The sequence below is a fragment of the Cololabis saira genome, chromosome 9, assembly GCF_033807715.1.
Source record: "Cololabis saira isolate AMF1-May2022 chromosome 9, fColSai1.1, whole genome shotgun sequence".
In the NCBI taxonomy this organism is placed as follows: Eukaryota; Metazoa; Chordata; class Actinopteri; order Beloniformes; family Belonidae; genus Cololabis; species Cololabis saira.
The window spans coordinates 2746867-2774257 of record NC_084595.1 but is presented as its reverse complement, the minus strand read 5'-3'; the positions used below and the strand labels follow the sequence as shown (position 1 = coordinate 2774257).

Genomic DNA, 27391 nt, shown 5'->3' with positions numbered 1-27391 from the left:
GACGTCCTGTGAAACGCTGCCGCAGCCTCGAGTTCGTGCCGCCTGACAGTAAGTTTCTCTGAACTGAGTCTGAACAATTCTGATGTTGAAACAAAATTTGGTTGGAATTATAATTGGTCATAAAAAAACAGACTTTAGTTAGATGTTGCTTCATATAAACATAAATATCACTTATTATTATAATCAGTGATAGCGTTTTATCTTTTGTTATCCGTGGATGTAAAAGTAAAACAAACTTTTCTGAAACTGTTGTTTTTTAAATATAGACAGATACAGGTATGTACAAATATATGAATAAATGCCAAATGCACATTCTTATTGCAGTATTCCAACAAACAGCTCTGCTGCCTCACATCACAATGGAAAACTCCAACAGCTTTATTAGATGGATCTAAACTTCCTTCTGAACTGATTCTTTGGAAATGTCTCTTTATTACAGCAAGTCTTTGTGAATAAGTTTATTCTCCCATTCACTCTTTTCTTATAGTGTATATATATATATTCATGTTTACTTTTTTTTTTTTTTTTTTCATTTTTGTTGTTTACAGTACTTGCTTATATAGTCTTGCATTTGTTTTGCACTTTGACGGAGCTGCTGCCTAATTTCATTGTAGAAATATAATGATAATAAAGGCTTTCTATTCTATTCTATTCTATTCTATTCTATTCTATTCTATTCTATTCTATTCTATTCTATTTTATTTCTATTAACTTCAAACATCAGGACTTAAGTTTTTGATCTGTTCTTCACTAAAAAGTTCCTCCAGATCCTGAGAGGATCTCCTGTGGCCACTTCTTTTTAGATGGGACTTTGGTGCCAGGACTTTGATTCTCCTTCATCTCCATTTGCTTCTGATTTGATCTTTGGGTCGTTGTCATCTTAGAATGTGAAACTCATCTTCATGGTTTGACAGAGGACAGAATGGTTTTGGTATTTGTCACTCCCCCTTTTAACATCTGTGTTGACAAGTGTCCCTGGTCCAGCTGAAGAGAAGCAGCTCCAAACCATAATTCTACCTCCACCATGCTTCACTGTTGCTATTCTGTTCCTTTAACAATTCTAGAACATGTCTGTTAGAAGTAAAGCCACTACAATGTTCAAACTTGTCTTTTCAGACTAGAACACGTTCTCCTTTGTGGTTTACAAGCGACTGAATACATTTTTACTATCATTCAGACAAGTTTGCATATTCTTTTTTGTAATAATCAGCTTCATCCTGGCCCCCGACCCCACAGTCCAGACTGGTGCAGAATACAGGAGGTCACATGTGAAGGGAGACCAGAACTTTCCAGAAACTCCTGGAGCTCCTTCACTGTTGCTGATGGTCGATTGCGCTCGATTGATACGTTTTCCTCTCATCCTCAACCTTCCCGGTCAACTTCTGTTCAACAGCACTGCACACACACACACACACACACACACACACACACACACACACACACACACACACACACACACACACACTACTTTTGATAAAGTAGACTATTTATCAAATTTAATTATCAAAATGATTTAATCCTAGGGCCACCACCTAGATTTCCAGGAAAAATTATAACTTTAACAGCAGAAATCAGTCTCAAAATAGGGATTATTCCACCAGAATAACAGTAAAGGCTATTATTCCTGGTGAATAATGTGGAAGGCTCTTAAAGAGTTCGGCTCTAGCTCTGTCAAACAGCCATTGCGACAAGAATATGTGTAAAACAACACAAACTTCTCATTAAAATCAATCAGAATTTATTTACATACAGGTGTCAAGCAGATGGTAAAAGCGACAACCCCGAATAAATCTTGATGGCAACTACATTAAAAACATAAGACACTAAACATCAAGAAAAACAAGAATAAAACATTAACTGCATAAGCAAAATAAATCAAAACAGTTTTTTTTTTGTTTTTTTTCTCCCGGCTCTCAGCGAAGGCGGACGCTTTTCTGCTCCTTTCCCTTATCAACCTTCCCTGCTACTGCTTTTGTCTGTCTTGTCTTCAGAGTCTCTTCTTTTTCACTCCTACGAAAACTCTACAATCATGGAATTGATTAACTGGTCTCTCAGCACAATTGACCACATTTTTGAGCCCTCCTCCCCCGATGGGACATTTTTTGCTGAATACACAATAGATTCCTACAAAAACTGGAAGCCGTTGTGCCTCAAGATCTTGACCGTCGAGGACGTTGAAGACGCTTCATAATTGGATTTATGATAGCAGGATTTCTTCTAACTGGAGTGGGGACTGGGTACTCGGCTTGGTGGGAATTGATTGATCACAATTCGTCTGATTGGAGTTGCATTGATGAACCAGAGACTGAAAGGTAGACGGAAAATTACTGGGCTGCCTGCTCAATAAATTGTTGATTCTATAATTTGCCCTTGACAGAGTGGCTTGGCAGGCCTCTCCGGTCACAAATCTCCCTGGAGGAATGTAAACAAGATGACTCTGCCCAACCCTCCCCCTCTCCCACGAACACCTGCGGATCTTCTTCCCAGAACTGTACCGAGCTGCCTGATAACACCAAGGATATTTTGGCTGGGAGCAGCTCTGGGCGAAGGTTCACGGACTTATCGCACACACACACACTCACTGACAACCAAACACCCCCCCCCGCCCCCATCCAACGCCTTCCCTGGCTCCCCTTATCAGCCCCCCTGACACGGACTTCGAGTTCAAGCGCCACGCTGCTCGCGGCGCTCACTTGGATGAACTGTGCCGGGACCCCCCCCCCCGACTTGCCCACCCCCCATCACCCACATGCAAGTCCTGTGACGTCTGTTGCTTTGTGTATCTGCGAGGTGTTTTTTTGCAACTTGATACTGTGTATTGTATGATATTCAGTGTGAAGATGTATTTTTCTCCCCACCCCCCTATCCCAGTGTTACCCTTTGGAAAACAGGCGCACAATACTATTGTGTCGCCGCCGGTGTATCCGAAGTCAAAAACAGTTTTCTAGACTGACCTAATAAACCTGTTTCTGATTCTGATTCTGAAATACGTGATACAAACTCTTTAAAAACTTTAAAGATGGCGGCGCCCTCGTCACCACGTGCAATGAGACAGGATGACGGGGCACGGTATTTAAAACCACGGATAACTGGCGAAGATGGCGCCACAAAATAAACAAACAACAATGCCGGTAGTTGCCGGCGTTACACAGTAATACAGTAACTACATTAAACACCAATTTAGCTCTGTACCGCTCTAGATTAAACTGATCGCCCAAAACACATGAAACCTCACGCCACGTCTCCGGATCTGGGGCTGCGGGTTCTGCAGGGTTTGACTCTTCCCCCCCAGCCTTTCAATTTCTGTTTTGCCCCGCCTGTGTCCCATCTGCCCTGATTGTCTGCACCTGTGTCATCCCCTGAGTATATCTGGTCTTGTCATTCCCTTGTTCCCTGTCGGTCCGTACTGGTTTGCCCTCCATGTTTCCTGCCACGTTTTCTAGTATTTTGATCCCTTTTCCTGTTAGTTGTTTTGATCCTGCCAAGCAGCGCTTTGTTTTTTTTTTCCTCTTGTGGAATAAATCCTTGTTTTTTTGCCGCCTCCTGCTATCCTGCGTTTGGGTCCACACCATACACCCTAGACGTGACACTCCCTTTGTTACATCATATGATTATTTATGATATTGAGATAATAATTTCTAGTTCATATGTAATATGGATTTCTATGATAAATCTGTATTAAACTTGTGTTTTTTAAATACCTCCTTTAAGTTGCAGCTTGTGAATTATTTTATTTTGTTCTATAATTTCAGTGTCTGAGCTGAGGGTTGTTCTGCTGGGGAGCAGCTGGAGTCAGAGGAACTCAGTGGAGAACTTCATACTGGAACACAGCATCTTCAACACAGAACCTCTCAGCTGCACCAGAACCTCCAGCCGGATTAGAAACAAACATGTAACAGTCATCAACACTCCAGACCTGCTGAGTCCTACAGAGGACAAACTGAACGAGTTTCTGAAACACTTTGCCAGAGTCTCTGATCCTGGACCTCATGTGTTCGTGTTGGTCCTAAAACCTGAAGACTTCAATGAGGAACACAAAGAGACGCTCTGCAGAATCCTTGAAACTTACATCAATCAGTCATTTGATCAATGCCTGATACTGGTTACACTCAGAGAGGAGAGCTCAGGCTTGAAGGAAAGCCACATGGAAAATCCAACATTGAAAGAGATGATCATAAAATGCAGATACCGACACCTGAAGATGAGTGACATCGACCGTTCAGAGCTGTTAACACGTTTGGGTCAAGTTGTAAAAGAGAACAACGGAGAACATCTGACCTATGAAGTATTTGAAGAAACAACTTCACCAGGTGAGGACTCGGGACAAAACATATGAACGTCATCACTGTTGCTTTAAGAGATTTTGGGAAGTTCAGAAAGAGTTTTAAGAGCTTAATAAGTACTTATAAGTTGTAAACTTGTAAAAGCTTTTAAACAGACAATTCCTTAACTTAGTCAGAACTTTCTGGTAAAACTCAAATATAATTTTTACAGGTCGTCCATGGTTTGTTCGTAGTTCACTGTTACGGTCCCTCGGCATTCAAGACAAAAGGCTGGATCTCGACTGGTGCACACTTTTATTTCATCTTGGCACCGTGAAACTTAAAAACACATGAAAAGCTAAAAATATATTAATTATAAAAGCAACTGATGACAGCCATAGTCCATACAACATAAACAATATTCACGTCACTTCTTCTACCAAGGGCGTAAATCTTTTCTTAAAACATCTCTGCTCCACACAACCCTCTCTTATGCAGCAGCTAGACAGATATCACAATCAAGGTTACTTTATACAATTATATGAAACGCTGTTGCCTTGATATACTTAGATTACATACCTAAGTATAGTAGGTTCTTTATCTGTTTCCCAAACCCCGGCGGCTACTCGGGTGAATCGACTCGCATGTATGACAAAGAGCAGTGTGTGACGACACACCTAACCCCGATATCATTTCCGGAGCATCAGCGCCAGCATAGACCGGATCAGCTTTATAACCAGGGCTGCACATAATTATTTTGGTCTGGTGCTCAGAGGAGCCCCTGGATATGTGACTTGGGGCTCCAAAAACGCGGTGACCCGTCTCGCCGGATCGATAAAAGAGGGATGCAGGAATAAGTTATAGGCAGAACGATATTTATTCACTTATAAAGATGAATTAACAAATTATGGTGCGTGTTAGTCTGTAGAGTCAGTATAAAAGTTACAGTTACAGTTTTTATCGGCCAGATTGGGATGCTCACGGCATATTTTGCACCTAGGGTTGCCAACTTTCAGAAATAGAAATAAAGGACGCCCCGATTTCAGCAGCGCAGGAGCCAAAAAAAAGCCCCAAAACTTCTAAACTGCATGAAATGTGTTTATTTTATATGAAAAAACGTGTCGGGTCGTGGTTCAGTTTGGCGTCTCTTTGTAGTTGGTGGTGGTGGAACGCCAAAATAATTACTTAATGGCGCTTGCTTCTTGGACATTTTGACGAGATGTGTCGGGGTTTGTTCAGTAAAGCTGATCCTTACCTCTCTTCCTGCCCAACGAGCATGGAGGGGGAGTAAGGACGCGCTGTGATTGGCCAGTACCAACTTTGAGTGGCAGTTCTGGGGAAAAGCTCTCGCAATAGATTTTTTAATATTAGTATTCTGGTCTGGCCACAACCAATAATATGAGCCCCAGCTGTTGGTACGCAAAAGCGCTTCGCAGCACAAGATTGACAGCACAATGTGGATTTTGATGGCGCATGCGCTCTGGCGCCCCACTTATGTGCAGCCCTGTTTATAACCCCCCTGGTGGTCACTTACATTCACCATCTGGACAAAGGCTTTCACCTGAGCGTAAGTAAGTAAATTAAATAGAAAGTAAAAGTTTCCCTGGGACTGACAGATAAGCTAATCTGTTCTCAGGTCATTTAAGAAAACTCTTAACACACAGAATTATTAAGTTTAAAGGGTTAAACCTAGTGAGCAGGAACTCATGGTCGTATCAGCCGAAAAAGATGGAGATTATAGGAATTTGATCCAGTTCTTTTTGGTGTATTACACCAATGAAGTAGGCGTCAACCACAACAAAGAACATGCGTCCCCCAAACTGGCCAGAAAAATCAATGTGAATACGCTGCCATGGGGCTGTGTTGTTTTTGTCAGCCTGTTTCAATTTTAGTTTTAGTTTGTCTTTGGGTCAAGCTATCATTTTAGTTTTCATTAGTTTTAGTCTTGTTCATTCTCCTTTTAGTCGTGTCAAGTTTCAGTCGACTTGAGCCTTTTTGTCTTATTTTAGTCAGAATTGTCCAGTTTAGTCTGGTTTTAGTCAAAGATTGTATTTAGCCAAACCCCTTTTACAATTCAAACAAGGTTATCTTATTATTCTATTATTGTTACCTTATAGACTCAAGAATACATTCATTCCAGATAGAGAAGACTCTCACTTGAGTTTACAACAGATTTATTTTTCCGCATTTTTCCCCGTCTTTTTCTTTTTCCACGACACATTGGGTTTTCTTTTCCACATCTCTGTAGGAAAGTGTATCCAAAGATGGTCTCCTCTTCTTCTCCCCCCCAGAGCAGATCCCTGCATCGCTGGCCATCGGCCTCTTTCTCTCTTTAACTTTGTTTTTAATTGACGCAAAACACTTCCAGTGGGCGCGAGTGACGTCACGTTATGTAGTTACGCAACGTGCGGATTCGCGCCCACCAGGAAAACCTGGCGACAAAAGCGGTATAAACGCTAGAAAGTTTGGTTACATTTAACCAAAAAGGATGACAACTGGGCGACTTGCAATGTGGACATTTCAACAAAGGGACGAAACTGTTTAGGCTCGGCCGGCTTGGCTTTCTACCGCAACCCGGTCGTGGTGGGAGCGCCGAGTCGGCACAGCGTGTGGCCAGAAGAGCTGCGCCAGGCGCTAATCCAGCGCACAGTGGAGCTCCTGACACAGCTGCAGTGCATCAGCTCATCCATGGGAGAAGTTAAAGAGCGGGGCTGCCAGTAGCTCGGGGCAAGTTTGTTTTGTTTGTTTGTTTGTTTGCTTGTTGCTCTAGGCCTTGTCATTTTCCAGTTTCCTGTGAGGAAGGAGTTTTTTTGTACATCTCTCTGTGGATTCCCTGTGGGAGTTTTTGTGTTCTACAATTAAGCTCCAGTCTACCGCTAGCTTCTCCAGCGGACTACTAGCCTACCGCTAGCTTCTCCTACCGCTAGCCGGGAAGACCATCAGGCCAGAATAGATGAATGTCACCAGCAGTGACTAAGTTTGTGGTGTTGAACATCTTACTGGACATTATTGTGTAATTGCCACGGATAATTTGTTGTATTTACTTAATTTCTAGAGAAGAATATTTATTTTAGTATTATTATTTTATATTTATTTTCAAACAAATAATTTTTCCTCGCAAAGGTTGATTTACCGAAAGTTATGCCTCAGCAGAGAGAGAATCTGTGCAGGCCCCGATCTCTTGCTGAAGTCAAGAACTGTATTCCATCACTCCCTAACAACAAGGCTCCAGGCTCGGATGGCTTTCAGGTGAATATTTTAACAGAAACTTAGAAACGTAGCCCATAGAAAAGGTATCCTGCTTTCTTTATATATATATATATATATATATATATATATATATATATATATATATATATATATATATATATATATATATATATATATATATATATATATATACATATACATATACAGTATATCTTTAACTGTAATGTCACTTGTTGTTTGGAGTATTTTGGAGTATTTGTCTGAAAGTTGCCACAGACATGATAATTCAAAAAAGGACAATGAAACTCCATTTTCTTCCATCCAGTTATTTCAGTAAAATAACTGGTGCTGCGGCGGCGCACTACAGGACCTTTTCTCTCCCTCTCGATGTTCCGGGACCTGTTCATGGACAAATTAAGCACTACTTGTTACCATGTGCTCTGTATTATTTTCGTTGTGTTGGTTTTGCTGCTTTGCTCTGGAAAAAAAAAAAAAAAAAACACACATGAAACTGTCCTAGACAAATGAATTGGTTGCTTATAAATTGTTACTCATTTCCATTTATTAGATACGATAAGAAGCCAGTAAATGAGCTCAGGTTCTTTTTCCCTCCAGAGATAAAACTAGTCATAGAGTTTCTCCTGTTTGTTGGGTGAAGTTGATGCCACCAGACATTGTGACTTACTTTTCTGTTCAAAATGAGTTTATACATGAGGTCTGCTGTTTTCAGTATTTATGTGGCTGAGGAAGGGGTAGCGGTGAAAATGCAGACTGTATTTCACTTGTATCGTCATTTCTCAAAGAACTTATGGAAGGGAACTGACGATAATGTATCATGTACATGTATAATGTACAGCATGAAAATAGGTAGTTTCATTAATAGAGAGATTCTCGCATTAAAAAGGTATAATTGAGCAGTGCCGTCTCACTCAGAATTTATGGTGAAGTAATTAGTTAACATCTATGATGGTTAACCCTTAGGCATCTCCAAACTGCTTGGAGAGGGGCGGGGGCTTGATAACGTTTTCAATGCAATTCAATTCAATTTTATTTAAATAGCGTCTAATACAACAAAAGTTGTCTTTAGACGCTTTCCAGAGACCCAGAACATGAACATGAACATAAACATAAACCCCCGAGCAATTATTACATAAACAATGGCACGTAAAAACTCCCCTTTAGGAGGGAAGAAACCTGGACCAGGACCTGGATCATAAGTGGGGACCCTCCTGCCGAAGGCCAAACTGGGGGTCGGGGACGTCAACAGCACACAGCAGGCAGGTGGAAGCAGCAACGGGATGACCAGGGGTGGGGACCGCATGCAGGTGGAAGCAGCAGCAGGATGACCGGGGGTGGGGACCGCAGGCAGGTGGAAGCAGCAGCGGGATGAGCGGGGGAGGGGACCGCAGGCAGGTGGAAGCAGCAGCGGGATGACCGGGGGTGGGGACCGCAGGCCAGCAACCAGCTCCCGAAGCTCCGGCCCAATCAGCAAGCCCAAGGTTAGGTTCAGGGTCGGGGAAAGGTTGAGAAGGGGCAGGGCCAGGGAGAGGAGTCTTGAGGGACAAACCTTCTCCCCCGCCTGACCGGGCCGTTACCCTGCCCCTCTCACTCCCACGGTGCAGGTTCCGGTGTTGTGCATTCAGAGATGCTCTTCACCACCAGCTGAGGATGCTGCACCATGTACAAAAGAGAAAAAAGAAAAGGGAGGCCAGCACAAGAAACTACAGGAGCCTTTTGGCTACAATTGGGGCATTTACATTTTTTTTAAATGTTGATTAATGTACATTGTCCCTCTATAACAAATAAAAATTAATGAAATGAAATGGACAAAAATGATAGTTATGAGATACTTATAATAAATAAAAATGGAAATGGAGAAGAGAGGAAGGGAAAGGGAGAGGAGAAGAAGGGTGAGAGGCACCGCCCAGCGCATCATGTCGGTCCCCCCTGCAGCATAGGCCTATAGCAGCATATCTACCACCAAGCTATATTTGAGACTAACTATTATAGTCTTGTTCTATAGCTGCAACTATGACTACTGACTCTAACACACTAGAGTTTACACTACCTAGAGATTTACCAACACCAGCTAGAGGTTTACTAAACACTAACTATAGGCTTTACTAAACAGAAAGGTTTTAAGTTTAGTTTTAAAGGTGGAGGTGGTGTCAGCCTCCTTAACCCAGATTGGAAGTTGGTTCCATAGTAATGGTGCCTGATAGCAGAACGCCCGCCCTCCAAATCTACATTTAGATACTCTAGGAACTATGAGTAAACCTACACTCCGAGAACGGAGAGCTCTGCCAGGAACATAAGGCACTATCAGGTCTTGCAAATAATGCGGAGCTAAGCCATTTTGGGTTTTATACGCAAGTAATAAAGTTTTAAATTTGATTCTGAATTTTACAGGTAGCCAATGTAGCGACGCTAACACTGGAGAGACGTGGTCTCTCCTGCTGATTCCTGTCAGTACTCGCGCTGCTGCATTCTGGATCAGCTGGAGCCTATTCAGCAAATTACTTGGACATCCTGCTAATAACACATAACAGTAATCTAGTCTAGAAGATACAAACGCATGAACTAGTTTTTCTGCATTACTGCGAGAGGATTTTCCTAATCTTTGCAATATTACGGAGATAGAAAAATGCTATTTTACAAACCTGATTAACATATGACAACATATGTTTTAGAGGCTTGAAAACATTTTAGGGGTCTAAAGCCCTCTAAAATTGGCATAATGACATTCCTTTGTAGCATCTCTTCTCTTTTTTAACAACTGTCTGTAAAGTTTTTATGTAATCTATGATCTCTACAAACATTTACAGATTTACCCACACAGGTAACTGATCTTGTGGATTCGTTGTTTTATCTTTGTGTCTCCTCAGGAGGACGTCCTCGGAAACGTTGCAGCAGCTTGGAGCTCTTGCCTCCAGACTGTAAGTTTCTCTGAACTGAGTCTGAACAGTTCTGATGTTGAAACAAAATCTGGTTGGAATTATAATTGGTCATAAAAAACCAGACTGTAGTTAGATGTTGCTTCATATAAACATAAAGATCACTTACTATTATAATTAGTGATAGCATCTGATCTTTTGTTATCCGTGGATGTAAAAGTAAAACAAACTTTTCTGAAACTGTTGTTTTTTAAATATAGACAGATACAGGTATGTACAAATATATGAATAAATGCCAAATGCACATTCTTATTGCAGTATTCCAACAAACAGCTCTGCTGCCTCACATCACAATGGAAAACTCCAACAGCTTTATTAGATGGATCTAAACTTCCTTCTGAACTGATTCTTTGGAAATGTCTCTTTATTACAGCAAGTCTTTGTGAATAAGTTTATTAACTTCAAACATCAGTGTTTCTCCAGTTTCTCTCAGTTCCTCCAGATCCTGAGAGGATCTCCTGTGGCCACTTCTTTTTAGATGGGACTTTGGTGCCAGGACTTTGATTCTCCTTCATCTCCATTTGCTTCTGATTTGATCTTTGGGTCGTTGCCATCTTAGAATGTGAAACTCAGCTTCATAGTTTGACAGAGGACAGAATGGTTTTGGTATTTGTCACTCCCCCTTTTAACATCTGTGTTGACAAGTGTCCCTGGTCCAGCTGAAGAGAAGCAGCTCCAAACCATAATTCTACCTCCACCATGCTTCACTGTTGCTATTATGTTCCTTTAACAATTCTAGAACATGTCTTTTAGAAGTAAAGCCACTACAATGTTCAAACTTGTCTTTTCAGACTAGAACACATTCTCCTTTGTGGTTTACAAGTGACTGAATACATTTTTACTATCATTCAGACAAGTTTGCATATTCTTTTTTGTAATAATCAGCTTCATCCTGGCCCCCGACCCCTCAGTCCAGACTGGTGCAGAATACAGGAGGTCACATGTGAAGGGAGACCGGGGGCCTCATTTAAAATGGACTGCGTAGGATTCATACTAAAAGTGCACGTACGCTCAAAAGCCGAAAATGCCGGGCGCAAAAAAAAATCCGGATCTATAAAACCGCGTGCACGCAGACTTCCACGTAAGGTTCTCTTTATAAATCACAGTCCAGCTGGAAGGCTGCGCACGTGAATCCGCCTGGTGTCAACTTTAGTGTGTCAGAGTCGCTCCTGTGGTTTCTTGTGCTGGCCCCCCCTTCTCCTCCCTTTTCTCTCTTTTGTCCATGTTGCAGCATCCTTTGCCGGACACCGGAACCTGCAGGTGGTCGTGGGTGGCTTGTAGCTTGCATTACGGAGCACAAGTCTTTCCCCGACCCTGCACCCCAACCTGGGACTTGCTGATTGGGCCGGAGCTTCGGGAGCTGCGTGCTGGCCTGCGGTCCCCACCCCTGGTCATCCCGTTGCTGGCCCCCCCTTCTCCTCCCTTTTCTCTCTTTTGTCCTGCAGGTGGCCGTGGGTGGCTTGTAGCTTGCATTACGGAGCACAAGTCTTTTCCTGACCCTGCACCCCAACCTGGGACTTGCTGATTGGGCTGGAGCTTCGGGAGCTGTGTGCTGGCCTGCGGTCCCCACCCCCGGTCATCCCGTTGCTGCTTCCACCTGCCTGCTGTGCTGTTGCCGTCCCTGACCCACCAGTCTGGCCCTCGGCAGGAGGGTCCCCCCTTATGAGCCTGGTCCTGCTCAAGGTTTCTTCCCTCCTAAAGGGGAGTTTTTCCTTGCCACTGTTTGGCTTAAGGTTTTTCTCCCACTAGGGGAGTTTTTACCTGCCATTGTTTATGTAATAACTGCTCGGGGGTCATGTTCTGGGTATGGGTCTCTGTAAAGCGTCTAGAGACAACTCTGTTGTATTAGACGCTATATAAATAAAATTGAATTGAATTGAATTGAATTGTCCCGCCCTCAACACGCCCACTTTCTACCGAAAATGGAATCATTTTGCATATGAATGAGCCTGCTGAGCATGCGCAGTGGCTTCCTGCAACCTGTTTGGCTTCAGAATGAATGAATGAACGTGTCGAGCCACCGTGCCACTGAATTTCACTGAGATCTGAGATCTAGATGTTGTTGATGAGGAGGAGGACAGGAAAACCACATTATTTTCTGGTCACAGTAAAAGTAGAAAAATAAATAGTAAATAAAGCGAGTGAGTGGCAGCACGCCGTTGCTGCGCGGAACGCCGTGAGTTCCCCGGTGCAACAGGGGGACACACGTCCCCCCGTCTTTTCAAAATCATGTTTATTTTCCCCTTACTTTTTACAGTTTAAAAACTAACGGTAGGCTCAGCCTTAAATTGCAAATTATCAAGACACTGTATGAAAGCGATACGAGAGCAGCCCCGCTTCACCCCCCCGCTCTCCCTCCTCCTCCCTCCCCTCAGAGCTGCTCAGGGCGGGTTTATGGTTCTGCGTTCCTTTAACGCAGAGCCTACGGCGTAGGTGCGCGTCGCCGCGTACCTTACGCCGTAGGCTCTGCGTCGTTTTAACGCGGGACCCTAATTTAGGCACCATACACCTGCATGTAAAGGTTTCACGCGCGCGTAAAACTCATATGAAAACAAATCTGAGTCCCTTTAGGGAAGAAATGAGGGGCTCCGTGGGGCTCCCTAAACGCAGCCCCTCATTTGTTCTGTCCTAAAGCGGTGAAGGAGGTTCCCGGCGTGTCCTGCACCGCGGCTGCAGCTCCAGCAGCACCAGAGTCCTGACTGACAGCTTCACACACAGAGGAACACGATCAGCGCTATATTATTTTATTTTATTATTTTATTATTTTAAGTCTTATATATTTTGTGATGTGTGATGACATTATTAAGAGTATGACATGAATCTGGATTCATTTCACCACCTCAAACCCTGCGTCGCCAGTTCCCCGTGTCTTAAGTAAATTCTTACGGGAGGGTCCTAGTTGCCGTAAAGATAAGCAGATTTTTCGGTTAGTTTTTTCTTTTTAGATCCGAGACTTTGCGTAGAAGGTGGCTTCCGCAACTTTCAGGCGCTTTTTCTGCGCAAGCAAGCTTTATAGATGAGGCCCCTGAACTTTCCAGAAACTCCTGGAGCTCCTTCACTGTTGCTGATGGTCGATTGGTCCACCTTGATAAGTTTTCCTCTCATCCTCTCATCCGTATCTTTGCTGCCACTTCTTCTCCACGTATTGATGGTGGTTTTGACAGCGTTTCCTGGATTTTTCATATTTCTGAATATGAACTCCAAAGTCTCATTAAGGAAGAACATTTCTCCCTGTTGCTGTTCTCAGTGCCTGAATGGAAGAGCCTCTTTCACAAAAAAGGCTAATATCTGATCACTTCTTTTTCGCATCCCAATGAAGACAAGGAGTAAAGTAGTAAAACAAGGGCAGGCAGTATAATCTGTAAGGGTCGTCCCCCCCATTAACTGAATTTAACAATTTTCTGATCCCGTTGTACGTGTGCGGCAGCTTTACCAAGACGTGGAAGAAGAGTCTGCACCACAGATCATTGTTCTTATTCACTAGCTCGAAATCATTTAACAATGTTGAACTGAAGAGATTTAGAAAACTCCTTCATTTCTGAGGAGAAGATGAAACCAGGCACGACATCATCACAACGACTGAAGAAACAGTGGAACAAATGCGGCTGGAACCGCATTTCCAGCTGGCAAGACAAACTCAGACACTTCCAGATGGAGGAGGTGCAACACTTTTATTTCCTGTGCTGAAGCTGAACATGAAACTGAATCTGTCCAGTTACAGGTTCAAACCTTCCCGGTCAACTTCTGTTCATCAGCGCTGCACACACACACACACACACACACACACACACACACACACACACACACACACACACACACACACACACACACAAACACAAACACAAACACGCGCACACACACACACACACACACACACACACACACACACACACACACACACATCGTCACTGTTTCAATCAGCTCGTGTGTGTGCACAGTTACACACACCCCTGTTGAAAGGTAACTATATGAGGAAAGCTGACAGCATCTTAACATCACACTTTGGTTCTGGCATAGCGGGTTTTTGGAATGTAAGGACATGTTTGCAGGAGTTTTCTCACCTGCTTTGGTCAATATGCCACTTTTACAGAAACTTTACAGAACCCCAGTTCATTAGCTCCCTTTGTTACATCATATGATTATTTATGATATTGAGATAATAATTTCTAGTTCATATGTAATACTGATTTCTATGATAAATTTGTATTAAACTCATGTTTTTTTAATACGTCCTTTAAGTTGCAGTTTGTGAATTATTTTATTTTGTTCTATAATTTCAGTGTCTGAGCTGAGGGTTGTTCTGCTGGGGAGCAGCTGGAGTCAGAGGAACTCCGTGGAGAACTTCATACTGGATCACAGCGTCTTCAACACAGAACCTCTCAGCTGCACCAGAACCTCCCGCCAGTTCAGAAACAAACATGTAACAGTCATCAACACTCCAGACCTGCTGAGTCCTACAGAGGACAAACTGAACGAGTTTCTGAAACACTGTGCCAGAGTCTCTGATCCGGGACCTCATGTGTTCGTGTTGGTCCTAAAACCTGAAGACTTCAATGAGGAACACAAAGAGACGCTCTGCAGAATCCTTGAAACTTACAACAATCAGTCATTTGATCAATGCCTGATACTGGTTACACCCAGAGAGGAGAGCTCAGGCTTGAAGGAAATGGAAAATCATGGAACATGGAACATGGAAAATCCAACATTGAAAGAGATGATCAGAACATGCAGATACCGACACCTGAAGATGAGTGACATCGACCGTTCAGAGCTGCTGACACGCTTGGGCCAAGTTGCAAAAGAGAACGATGGAGAACATGTGACCTATGAAGTATTTGAAGAAACAACTTCACCAGGTGAGGACTTGGGACAAAACACCTGGGGCCTCATTTATAAAACTTGCTTGCGTACAAAACAGGGCTTGAAAGATGAGACGCACCTTCTACGCAAAGATTGGGATTTAAAAAGAAAAAACTAACCGAAAAATGTGCGTATCCCTATGCCAACCCTGACCCTCCCGTAGGAACAGTCTGAAGAAGATATGGGGAACTGGCGACGCAGGCGGTGAGGTGGTGAAATGAAGCCAGATTCATGTCATACTGTTAATAATGTCATCACATATCAGACTTATAATATAATAGCGCTGATCGTGTCCCTCTGTGTTTGAAGCTCAGCGTCAGTCAGGACTCTGGTACTGCTGGTACTGGTGGTACTGGTACTGGTACTGGTACTGGTGCTGGTACTGGTACTGGTACTGGTGCTGGTGCTGCTGCTGGGAACCCGGGAACCTCCTCCCACCGCTTCCAACCGTAGAGTGACTGAGGACAGAACAAATGAGGGGCAACCCCTAAAGAACCCCTAAACGCTCTACGGAGCCCCTAAAGGGACAGAGATTTGTTTTTACATATACTGAGTTTTACGTGTGCGTGAAACCTTTACGCGCAGACGTAAGCCTAAATTATGGTTCCGCGTTAAAACGATGCACACCTACGCCGTAGGCTCTGCGTTGGTGTAACGCGGAACCATAAATCATCCTTGAGCAGCTCTGAGGGGAGAGGGGAAGAGGGGGAGCGGGGCTGGCGTCCCGTCTTCGCAAGGGTGTCTTGATGATTTGTAATTACAGGCTGAGCCTACCGTTAGTTTTTAAACTGTCAAAAGTGGGGGGGACAAATACATGATTCTGAAAAGTGGGGGGAAATTTCCCCCCTGTCCCCAGTGGAAATTGTGTCGTGGCACTCACGGCATTTAGCGCAGCTACGGCGCGCTGCCACTCACTTGTTTTATTTTATACTATTTATATACTATTTCTACTTTTACTGTGACCACCAAATAATGTTGTTTTCCTGTCCTCCACCTCATCCTCAACATCTTCATCTCAGTCTCTGTGAAATTTATCCTGACGCCCAAAACAGACTGCAGGTGGCGCTGCGCATGCTCAGCAGGCTCATTCATATGAAAATACTACTTTGCATTGCCCATTTATGGTAAAAAGTGGGCGTGTAGAGGGCGGGGTATGAGGTGAATTCACCTGCACAACCTTCCAGCTGGACTGTGATTTATAAAGCGAACATTGCGTGCAAGTGTGCGTGCACACGGTTTTATAAATCCGGATTTTTTTTTGCGCACGCCATTTTCAGCTTTTGGGTTTACGTGCACTTTTAGTATGAATCCTACGCACTCTTTTATAAATGAGGCACCTAGACAGCTCATCTCAAAAGGTGTTGGCAAGTCCAGAAAGACTTGAGAAGTAAAATAGTGAACATTTTGTTCAAATAGATCCTTATTGGGTTAAAACAAGTAAAACAGTCTGACATTTTTCACAGGTACAAGAATATTGTCTCCAACGTCATTATTTTGGAAAACATCTCAATCTGAACGTAAGTAAATTCAATCTCAAGTTAATCAAGAAGTAAAAAAGAGGTTTGGGAAAATCCAGACTTCAGTATTTTATTGTTAATATGTGTTTTTGCTTAAATGTGGAACACAAGCAAATACACACCACGATCTTAATCCATGACTGCATCTCTTTATGTAGCAAACAAACAAACCTCCACGACTGAAGAGCAACAAATTAAACCAGTTTTAAACCTGGTTTTGTTTGGGAGACAAGGAGCAGGGAAAACCTCGGCAGCCAAGGCCATTTTAGGTGAGAGAGACCTTCGTTCAGTCTCTGACTCACCGGTGTGTGTCCAGAATCGAGGAGAGGTGTTTGGACGGTGGGTATCCCTGGTGGAGCTGCCGGCCTTGGCTGGAAAACCTCCAGGGGAAGTGATGGAGGAATCATTCAAGTGTGTCTCCCTCTGTGAACCTGAGGGCGTCCACGCCTTCGTCCTGGTCCTACCTGTGGCTCCACTCACCGATGACGACAAGAGGGAGCTGCAGACCATCCAGAACACCTTCAGCTCTCGGGTCAATGACTTCACCATGATTCTGTTCACCCTGGAGTCAGATCCCACCCATCCAGATGTTGTTAACTTTGTGGAAAAGAGCAAAGACATCCAGGAGCTCCGCCAGAGCTGTGGAGGAAGATCTCTCATCTTCAACGTTAAGAGTAATCAGCAAGTCGCAGAGCTGCTGGATGCTGTTGAAAAGATAAACCATCTCAAAAACTTCTGCAGTTACTCAGCAGACACATTCATGAGGGCCCAAATAGAAAGAGTCGTACAAGAAGAGAGAGACAACACTGCACTGAGAGCTAAAGTAAAGAAGCTGAAAGAAGCACAGATGTGTAAGTAACGCTCACGGTAAACTCTCATCTCTCACTGCTCAGAAACACCTGGAACCCTGAGATAGAAACGGTTGACATTTCAAGCTAATATGTACTTGTTTATCACGTTGCAGATGATGAAGAGCAGCAGATCCCAGACTGTCTCAGGATGGTTCTGATTGGGAAGACCGGCTGTGGAAAAAGCTCTTCAGGAAACACCATTTTAGGAAGAAAAGCGTTTAAAGCTGAATCAAACCCAACTTCAGTCACCAAACGCTGTCAGAAAGAAGTGGGTGAAGTGGACGGTCGTGCTGTTGCTGTGGTCGACACTCCCGGTCTGTTTGACTCGACTCTGTCACATGACGAGGTCAACGAGGAAATGCTGAAGTGCATCAGTCTTCTGTCTCCAGGACCCCACGTCATCCTGGTGGTGATACAGATCGGCAGATTCACCCGCGAGGACAAGGACACACTCAAACTCATCAGGGAAGGTTTTGGGAAGAATGCAGAACAGTTCACCTTCATCCTTTTTACATATGGTGACACATTAGAACGGGAAGAAAAATCTGTTGAAGATTACATCAGAGAGGGCGATGACTCGATTCAGAAGCTGATCCATGACTGTGGAGGAAGGTTCCACGTGTTCAATAACTACGATAAAAACAATCGTCAACAGGTCAGAGATCTGATAAGAAAGATTGATGAAATGTTGAAGAGAAACAGAGGAAACTGCTACACCAATGAGATGCTGCAAGAAGCTGAAGCAGCGATAAAGAAGGAGATGGAGAGAATCCTGCAGGAGAAGGAAGAAGAAATACAGAGAGAAAAGGAGGAACTCACACGAAAACATGAAGAAGAAATGCAAGAAATGAAAAGAAAAATGGAAAAAGAGAGAGAAAAACTACAACAACAAACTGAGCTGAAACTCAAGGAAATGAAGGAAAATATAAATAAAGAGCTTGAAGAGAAAAAGAGGGAACATGAAGAGAGGGAAGAGGAGAATAGGGTAAGGGAACGTAGTGACGAAGAACATCGCCAGAGTTTCAACAGACAGCTTGAAACATTGGACAAACAAATTCAGTCAGAAAAAGAGGAAAAGAAAAGCGTTAGCAGAGAGTTGGAACAGACCCGGGAAAAGAGGAGAAAGGATAAGGAGGATTTTGAGAAAGAACGTAAAGAATGGTGGGAAAAACAAAAGAAAGAAGATGAAGAGAGACAACAGAAGGAGCAGAAACGACTGGAAGAACTGGAGGAACAATACAAGAAGGAAAAAGAAATGTATAAAAAGAAAATGGAGGAGGAAAACATCAGAAGAGAAAAGGTGGGAAAAGAATTAAAACAATTACAAGAAAATATAGAAAATCTGAAAAAGAAGTTTGAAGACGAGGTCAGGAGATTAGCTGAAGAGAAAAATAAATTACAGGAAAAATATAAGAAAGTGTCAGATCAGGAGGAAGCACACAAGAGGGAGGTGAATGAAAGAGATGAAAAGTTTGACCTCTTAAAAGAAACAAATGAAAAACAAAAGAGGGAAAACCATCTAAGAGAAATCAATGAGTTGGTAAAGGCTGTTTCAACGAAACGCAAAATCTAACCGAAGTCAAGGATTTACTGACGAAACATGAGAGGGAAATTAAAGAAGTAAAGAATGAGAAGGAAAAAGAGAAGCTGCAGAAAACTCATGAAAGTGAAATTAATGAAATGATAGAAATGTTTCTTGATGAAAGTCGGAAAAAAATATTTTGCAGCATTTCATGAGAGTTGGGAGAAAGATCTCTGCAGTGGTCACAGATATTCAAGACTCATACTTGGTGACAACTTCACATATGTCTAAAGTGAGAAAATCAAACTATGCTCCTCAGAATGAAAAACAGATAGACGAAGGGGATTTTTAATTTCCGTAAATATATATGTATATACAGACATGCCTTTGTAGGCCAGAAAGCTACGAGAAAGGAATTAGAAGAGGGTTTATAGAAGATGTAGATTCAGATGAAAGGGCTACATCTCTTTTGTAATGTATGCCTTTCTCTAAGAGAACTAATAATAACTCCTATGGGTGCAGGGGGCCCAGGCTCTGGAATCAGCTCCCCTGTGACTTACTGCCATCTCTGACCTGGGCCTTTTTACATCTGAATGGAAAACTTATTAATGCAGGGTGGCTTTTAATACTCATTAGTGTGGATACACTTTTTATACTTTGGTCTTGATGCTATGTTTTATTCTTGTTTTATTCTGCAAACAATTTTTGTCTTAACGAAATTTATTGTGTAAAGCACCTGTAGGTCGATGTAAGGTGCTATAGAAATAAAGTACATTTACATTTACTAGCACATACTAGCACCTACTAGCTCCTACTAGTACCTACTAGCACCTGCTAGTACCTACTAGCACCTACTAACACCTACTAGTACATACTAGCTCCTACTAGCTCCTACTAGTACCTACTAGTCCCTACTAGCACCTACTAGCAGCTACTAGTACCTACTAGCAAATACTAGCACCTACTAGCACATACTAGCACCTACTAGCTCCTACTAGCAACTACTAGTACTTACTAGCACCTACTAGCATCTACTAGCACCTACTAGCAACTACTAGTACCTAGTAGCTCCTACTAGCACCTACTAGTACCTACTAGTACCTACTAGCACCTACTAGTACATACTAGCTCCTACTAGCTCCTACTAGTACCTACTAGCACCTACTAGTCCCTACTAGCACCTACTAGCAGCTACTAGTACCTACTAGTCCCTACTAGCAACTACTAGCACCTACTAGCACCTATTAGTACCTACTAGCTCATACTAGCACCTACTAGCACCTACTAGCACCTACTAGCACCTACTAGCTCCTACTAGCAACTACTAGTATCTACTAGCACCTACTAGTACCTACTAGCACCTACTAGCACATATTAGTACCTACTAGTCCCTACTAGCAACTACTAGCACCTACTAGCTTCTACTAGCTCCTACTAGCACCTACTAGCACCTACTAGCTCCTACTAGCACCTACTAGCACCTACTAGCTCCTACAAGTGTAATGCTTTCTTGGAATAATGCCTTTTAGTTGACTTTGTATCAGCGAATCTGTACTGTCATGAAACTGTACCTGATCCTATGCAACTCTCCTAATAAATTCTTCAATCAATCAATCAAAACTAGCTCCTACTAGTACCTACTAGTACCTACTAGTACCTACTAGCACCTGCTAGTACCTACTAGCTCCTACTAGTACCTACTAGCTCCTATTAGTACCTACTAGCTCCTACTAGTACCTAGTAGCACCTACTAGTATCTTGAGATGCACATTCACTTTCTGGCTCCGCTCGTCTTTATTCGGGCCTGGTAATGAACACAGCAGCATTAGCTCCAACAGCCAGTTTTCATGGTAATAGCTCCAAATACACACTGAGACAAAACGAAATGAGTTAGCCAGCTACACCACGAGGATTAGCCACAAGCTAAATGTAGCTGGTAATATCAAGGACAACCTGCTCAATAAATCAGCATAAATCGGCATAAATTGCGCCAAAATTACACGATTAATTGAAAATGGCCGACTTCCTGTTCGGTTTCGGCCATGGCGCCAAGAGACTTTTCTTTAAGTTGTGCCATGATACAGGTGTGTACCAATTTTCGTGCATGTACGTCAAACCATATTGTGGGGCTTGAGGCACGAAGTTTTCCAGGGGGCGCTGTTGAGCCATGAGGTCACGCCCATTAATGCAAACCATTAAATATCACATTTTTCACCAAACCTGGCTTGGTGCAAAATTTGGTGAATTTTGGGGCACGTTTAGGGGGAAAAAGACCCTAATTTTGTCAGAAGAAAAATAAAAACGAGAACGAGAACTCCTACAGATACAATAGGGCCTTCACACTGTAAGTGCTCGGGCCCTAATAAAACAAGACATATGAACTATCCACAGTATTTTATAGAAAATGATATAATTATAAACAATATGAATGAAGTAGCTAATAGACTAAATGATTATTTTGTAAATATTGGACCTAAATTAGCTAATGAAATTCAAGAACTAGGAATACATAACGATAACTTAATAGATAGAAACTCAAACTCCATTTTTCTCAAACCTGCAGTAGAAAAAGATTGCAAAACTTCTGCAAAAACAAGACATCCATGGATGACATAGATATGAAAACAGTAAAAAAAAAGTCATTCATTGGATTTCCAGACTCACATCTTTAACTTCTCATTACAAACCGGTCAATTTCCCAACAGTATGAAAGTAGCCAAGGTTATTCCTCTGTTTAAAACTGGTGACAAACATCTCTTCACCAACTACAGGCCTGTATCCATTCTCCCACAGTTTTCAAAAAATCTTGAAAAAATGTTTTGCAGTAGGTTAAACGATTTCATAGAAAAACATTAATTACTTTCAGATGATTAATATGGATTCCGGAACAACATATCAACATCATTAGCATTACTTGAAGTAAAAGAAGAAATCAATAACGCCACAGAGAAAAGGAAATTTGAGGTCGGGGTTGTTGAAGAATATTATCAAAACCAGTTCAGAAGTCTGCTGTGGTGTAGTGAGTTTTATTCAGTAAGCCGGCGGTGAGCAGACCTACGCAGAGCGTGTCTGGGTTGGTGTGCTGACCCAGAGTGGTTGGAATCATGACTTTTATACAGTAAGTTCAAAGTACAAAAGGCAGGAATAAACAAGCCAACTGAGAGACAAAAACAATTTACAGTCAGATGTGATCTGTGGCCAAATGCCGTTATCGGCCATTTGGCATGACTGTCACTAAGTTGTAAATTACCCCATAGGGTGTTCTCGGGGAGTTTTTCTTGCCATTGTTTATGTAATAATTGCTCGGGGGTTTATGTTCATGTTCTTGGTCTCTGGAAAGCGTCTGGAGACAACTTTTGTTGTATTAGACGCTATATAAATAAAATTGAATTGAATTGAATTCAAGAAGGGGGAAGCAGTACTCTGCCGGCACCGTTTATGGTGCTGGTGGGGAGCTGTTGACCTCGACTGGGGACATTGTCGGACGGTGGAAGGAATACTTTGAGGATCTCCTTAACCCGACTGACATGCCTTCCACTGAGGAAGCAGAGGGTTGGGGCTCGGAGGCGTGCTCATCCGTCACCCAAGCCGAGGTCACCGAGGTGGTTCGTAAGCTCCTCGGTGGCACCAGGGGTGGATGAGATTCGCCCTGAGTACCTCAAGTCTCTGGATGTCGTAGGGCTGTCTTGGTTGACACGACTCTGCAACATTGCATGGAGGAAGGGGACAGTACCGCTGGAGTGGCAAACCGGGGTGGTGGTCCCTCTGTTTAAAAAGGGGGACCGGAGAGTGTGTTCCAACTACAGGGGGATCACACTTCTCAGCCTCCCGGGGAAAGTCTATTCCAGGGTACTGGAGAGGAGATTACGGCCGATGGTCAAACCTCGGATTCAGGAGGAACCATGCGGTTTTCGTCCCGGTCGTGGAACACTGGACCAGCTCTATACCCTCCGCAGGGTGCTCGAGGGTTCATGGGAATTTGCCCAACCAGTCTACATGTGTTTTGTGGATCTGGAGAAGGCATTTGACCGTGTCCCTCGTGCCATTCTGTGGGGGGTGCTGAGTGAGTATGGAGTCCGGGGCCCTCTATTAAGGGCTGTCCGGTCTCTGTATGATCGAAGCAGGAGTCTGGTTCGCATTGCCGGCAGTAAGTCAGACTTGTTCCCAGTGCATGTTGGACTCCGGCAGGGCTGCCCTTTGTCACCGGTCCTGTTCATAATTTTTTATGGACAGGATTTCTAGGCGCAGCCAGGGGCCGGAGGGGATCCGGTTTGGGAACCTCAGGATTTCATCTCTGCTTTTTGCAGATGATGTTGTCCTGTTGGCTTCATCAGACCGGGACCTCCAGCATGTGCTGGGGCGGTTTGCGGCCGAGTGCGACGCGGCAGGGATGAGAATCAGCACCTCCAAGACCGAGGCCATGGTTCTCGACCAGAAAAGGGTGGCATGCCTTCTCCGGGTGGGTGGAGAAGTCCTTCCTCAGGTGGAGGAGTTCAAGTATCTCGGGGTCTTGTTCACGAGTGAGGGAACGATGGAGCGGGAGATTGACAGACGGATCGGTGCAGCGTCCGCAGTAATGTGGTCGATGTACCGGACCGTCGTGGTGAAGAGGGAGCTGAGTCGAAAGGAGAAGCTCTCGATTTACCGGTCAATCTACGCCCCTACCCTCACCTATGGTCATGAACTTTGGGTAGTGACCGAAAGGACAAGATCGCGGATACAAGCGGCTGAGATGAGTTTCCTCCGCAGGGTGGCTGGACGCTCCCTTAGAGATAGGGTGAGGAGTTCAGCTGAGGTGGCTTGGGCATCTGTACCGGATGCCTCCTGGACGCCTCCCTAGGGAGGTGTTCCAGGCATGTCCCACCGGGAGGAGACCCCGGGGAAGACCCAGGACACGCTGGAGAGACTATGTCTCTCGGCTGGCCTGGGAACGCCTCGGACTCCCCCCGGAAGAGCTGGAGGAAGTGTCTGGGGTGAGGGAAGTCTGGGCATCCCTGCTGAGGCTGCTGCCCCCGCGACCCGGTAACGGATGAAGCGGGAGAAGATGAGTGATGATGATGAGTGAGTGAGTCAACGACATATGTAAAATATCAAAATTACTCAAATCCCTTTTATTTGCCAATGACACCAACTTTTTTTGCATCAGGTGAGAATCTACAGCAGCTTTTGGAAATAATGGTCACATCTGAATTCAGTAAAATAAAATATCTGTTTGACAAAACTAAATTATCTTTAAATATAAGCCAAAATATAAGACAAAATTCATGATTTTTGGTAACAGGAATATGGATAACAGGGCTTCGATATAGATAGATGGGACGTACGTCGAAAGGGTACAGGAACAGGACAGGAAAAAATAGGGCGGCAGTAGCTCAGGTGGTAGAACGGGTCGTCCAATGATTGGAAGGTTGGCGGTTTGAATCCCGCTCTGTCCCACTTGCTGTATTGTGTTCATTATGTCTTTAGATAGATATACTAAGGTTTCTTTTTTCCAGACAAAGTTCCGACTTTTTACCTTCAAACTGACAGTTTCGGCGGATCTCCCGCCTTCCTCAGAGTGTCACGTGATGGGAAGTGACAACGTCCTTATCAGCTGTTTTTACTATGAGGGCGTGGCCAACCTGCCAGGTTTGACAGGTCGGCCACGCCTCCCGCTGTCCTCCCGCCGCTCCAAGATGCTGGTCCATGTGTGAGAGAGCATGTATGCTCCCTCATCCCTGTTCGTTTGTTGTCCTTGTTTCCTAATCTCGATGGAAAAAAGCCAGGGTCATCCGCACTGAGGACAACAGACACCAGCGCTGGATTATGGAGGCCATCGAGATTAGGAAACAAGGACAACAAACGAGGAACAGGGATGAGGGATAGCGTACACGCTCTTTCACACATGGACCAGCATCTTGGAGGGAGGACAGCAGGGGGCATGGCCGACCAGCGGGGTGCGTGGCTGACCTGTCAAACCTGGCAGGTTGGCCACGCCCTCATCCTGGTGGACTACAACCTGAAGAAGTACAACTGTGAACACTTCGTCACTGAGATGCGCTACGGCAAGTGTGAGAGTCAGCAGGTACGTTAGAACATGTTTCTCCTGGTGGTTTGTGTTAGAGTCAGCAGGTACGTTAGAACATGTTTCTCCTGGTGGTTTGTGTTAGAGTCAGCAGGTACGTTAGAACATGTTTCTCCTGGTGGTTTGTGTTAGAGTCAGCAGGTACATTAGAACATGTTTCTCCTGGTGGTTTGTGTTAGTGAGAGTCAGCAGGTACGTTAGAACATGTTTCTCCTGGTGGTTTGTGTTAGAGTCAGCAGGTACGTTAGAACATGTTTCTCCTGGTGGTTTGTGTTAGAGTCAGCAGGTACGTTAGAACATGTTTCTCCTGGTGGTTTGTGTTAGAGTCAGCAGGTACGTTAGAACATGTTTCTCCTGGTGGTTTGTGTTAGTGAGAGTCAGCAGGTACGTTAGAACATGTTTCTCCTGGTGGTTTGTGTTAGTGAGGGTCCGGGGTGAAACCCTGGACCTTTAACAGGACTGAGCTCCTCCTCGTTCTCTCAGCCGTCGCTCCTCCATGACGGTGTCACACTCATAAAGATGGTAAATGGTAAATGGCTTACACTTATATAGCGCTTTCCAGCTGTACTCTTACAGCCCCAAAGCGCTTTACACTGCAAACATTCACCCACACACACACACATTCACACACCGGTTGTTGGCGGAGCTGCCATACACAACGGCGCTGGCCTGACAACCGGGTGCAACCGGGGGATTCAGTGTCTTGCCCAAGGACACTTTGGTGGACACAGGCGGAACTAGGGTTGGAACCACTGACCTTCAGGTTCTTGGGCAAACGCTCTACCAACTGAGCCACCTTCCCCAGAGATTTAGATCCAGAGATTTAGATCAGCAGACGTGGTTCCAGCACCACTCTGGTCTGCTGCCTCTTATCTTCACATGAAGAGAAGATGTGTTGCACATCAATGTTCAGAGTTGTGGATCGTTTCTGAAGGACATCAATCATCTTATTTTGTGTAAAACATGTTCTTGTTCCTCCTGCAGGTGGAGAATGCAGCAGTAGGAACAGCAGCAGGAGTAGCAGCAGCAGCAGCAGCGGCAGCAGCAGGAGTGGGAGCAGCAGCAGCAGGAGTGGGATTAGCAGGAGCAGCAGTAGCAGCAGTGGGAGCAGGAGTAGCAGGAGCAGTAGTAGGATTAGGAGTAGTAGGAGGAGCAGCAGGAGAAGCAGCAGGAGCAGCAGTAGGAGCAGCAGGAGGAGCAGCAGCAGCAGCAAAAACAGTGAAAGCAGTTGAGCGATGTCAGGCATTAAAAACTAAGTCAAAGTAACTTGCATGTCAATCCATGATTCTTATTTCATAAAGTTTGGTCAAATCCACATGACCTAACTTCAGAAATGAAGGTGCCAGTTCAGACAAGATAATCAATAATGTTTTTCTCTTCAACTGACGAGGAGCATGTTGTTTATGTCAAAGAAATCAAATATTTAATCCGATGTAAACAGGAATATGATTGAGGCTGATCAGATGAATCAATAATAAAATTCATACATTTAAAAATGAATCGTTTGTTTCTTTGTTTTGTTTCATGAAAGTACTTCAACTTAGTGTTTACAGACCTTTAGATGTTCATTGATGCTGGATTTCTTTATCATAATGATGAATATCCATGTATTTCAGTCCTGATTACCTCTGGTTCCTGAATCTGAAAATTCAAGATTCAAGATAATTTCTGGTCACATACATAGAAAGATAGACAGACACTAAACCAATGTGTTTTAATTGTCTCCAAATATTGTTCTATAAAGTATAAACCAGGTGTTAGATAACAGGCAGGAATGAAGGCTCACCCCCATCCCAGCCATCCTCCCCATCTCTCTGCTGGACTAAATTAGGAGTATTATTGGTGGCATTGCTCCCAGCGAGGTGAAGGGGATCCCTGCTGAAGAGAAACCTCCCTAAATTATGAGTATTATTGATGGCATTGCTCCCAGCAAGGTGGAGGGGATCACTGATAAAGAGAAACCTCCCTAAATTAGGAGTATTATTGATAGCATTGATCCCAGGAAGGTGAAAGTGATCCCTGCTAAAGAGAAACCTCAGAGCTGAAACAAGAGGCGAAGAGCTTGAACGCAGGTGGAAAACCAACTCACAGGTTCATTATGACGTTAAAAAGAGAGACTGAGCGGACCAGACTGGAATCAGGACAAAAACG

General features: G+C 43.9%; 1 protein-coding gene across 1 annotated transcript; it reads left to right on the top strand.

The window, feature by feature from the left end:
• On the top strand, window positions 1-24869 carry LOC133450822 (GTPase IMAP family member 8-like). Its single transcript, XM_061729727.1, has 7 exons — window positions 1-48; window positions 3753-4310; window positions 10358-10408; window positions 14707-15282; window positions 16962-17654; window positions 17768-19104; window positions 24672-24869. Coding segments are annotated over exons 1-7 (3414 nt in total). The 5' UTR covers window positions 1-47.
• Window positions 24870-27391: the final 2522 nt, after the last annotated feature.

What these genes read in the sequence shown, in the direction of transcription:
- LOC133450822 (XM_061729727.1), top strand. An exon ending in TGAAGAAACAACTTCACCAG is followed by an intron (nt 4,311 to 10,357) that starts GTGAGGACTCGG and finishes GTGTCTCCTCAG; the next exon opens with GAGGACGTCCTCGGAAACGT. An exon ending in TGAAGAAACAACTTCACCAG is followed by an intron (nt 15,283 to 16,961) that starts GTGAGGACTTGG and finishes CTCTTTATGTAG; the next exon opens with CAAACAAACAAACCTCCACG.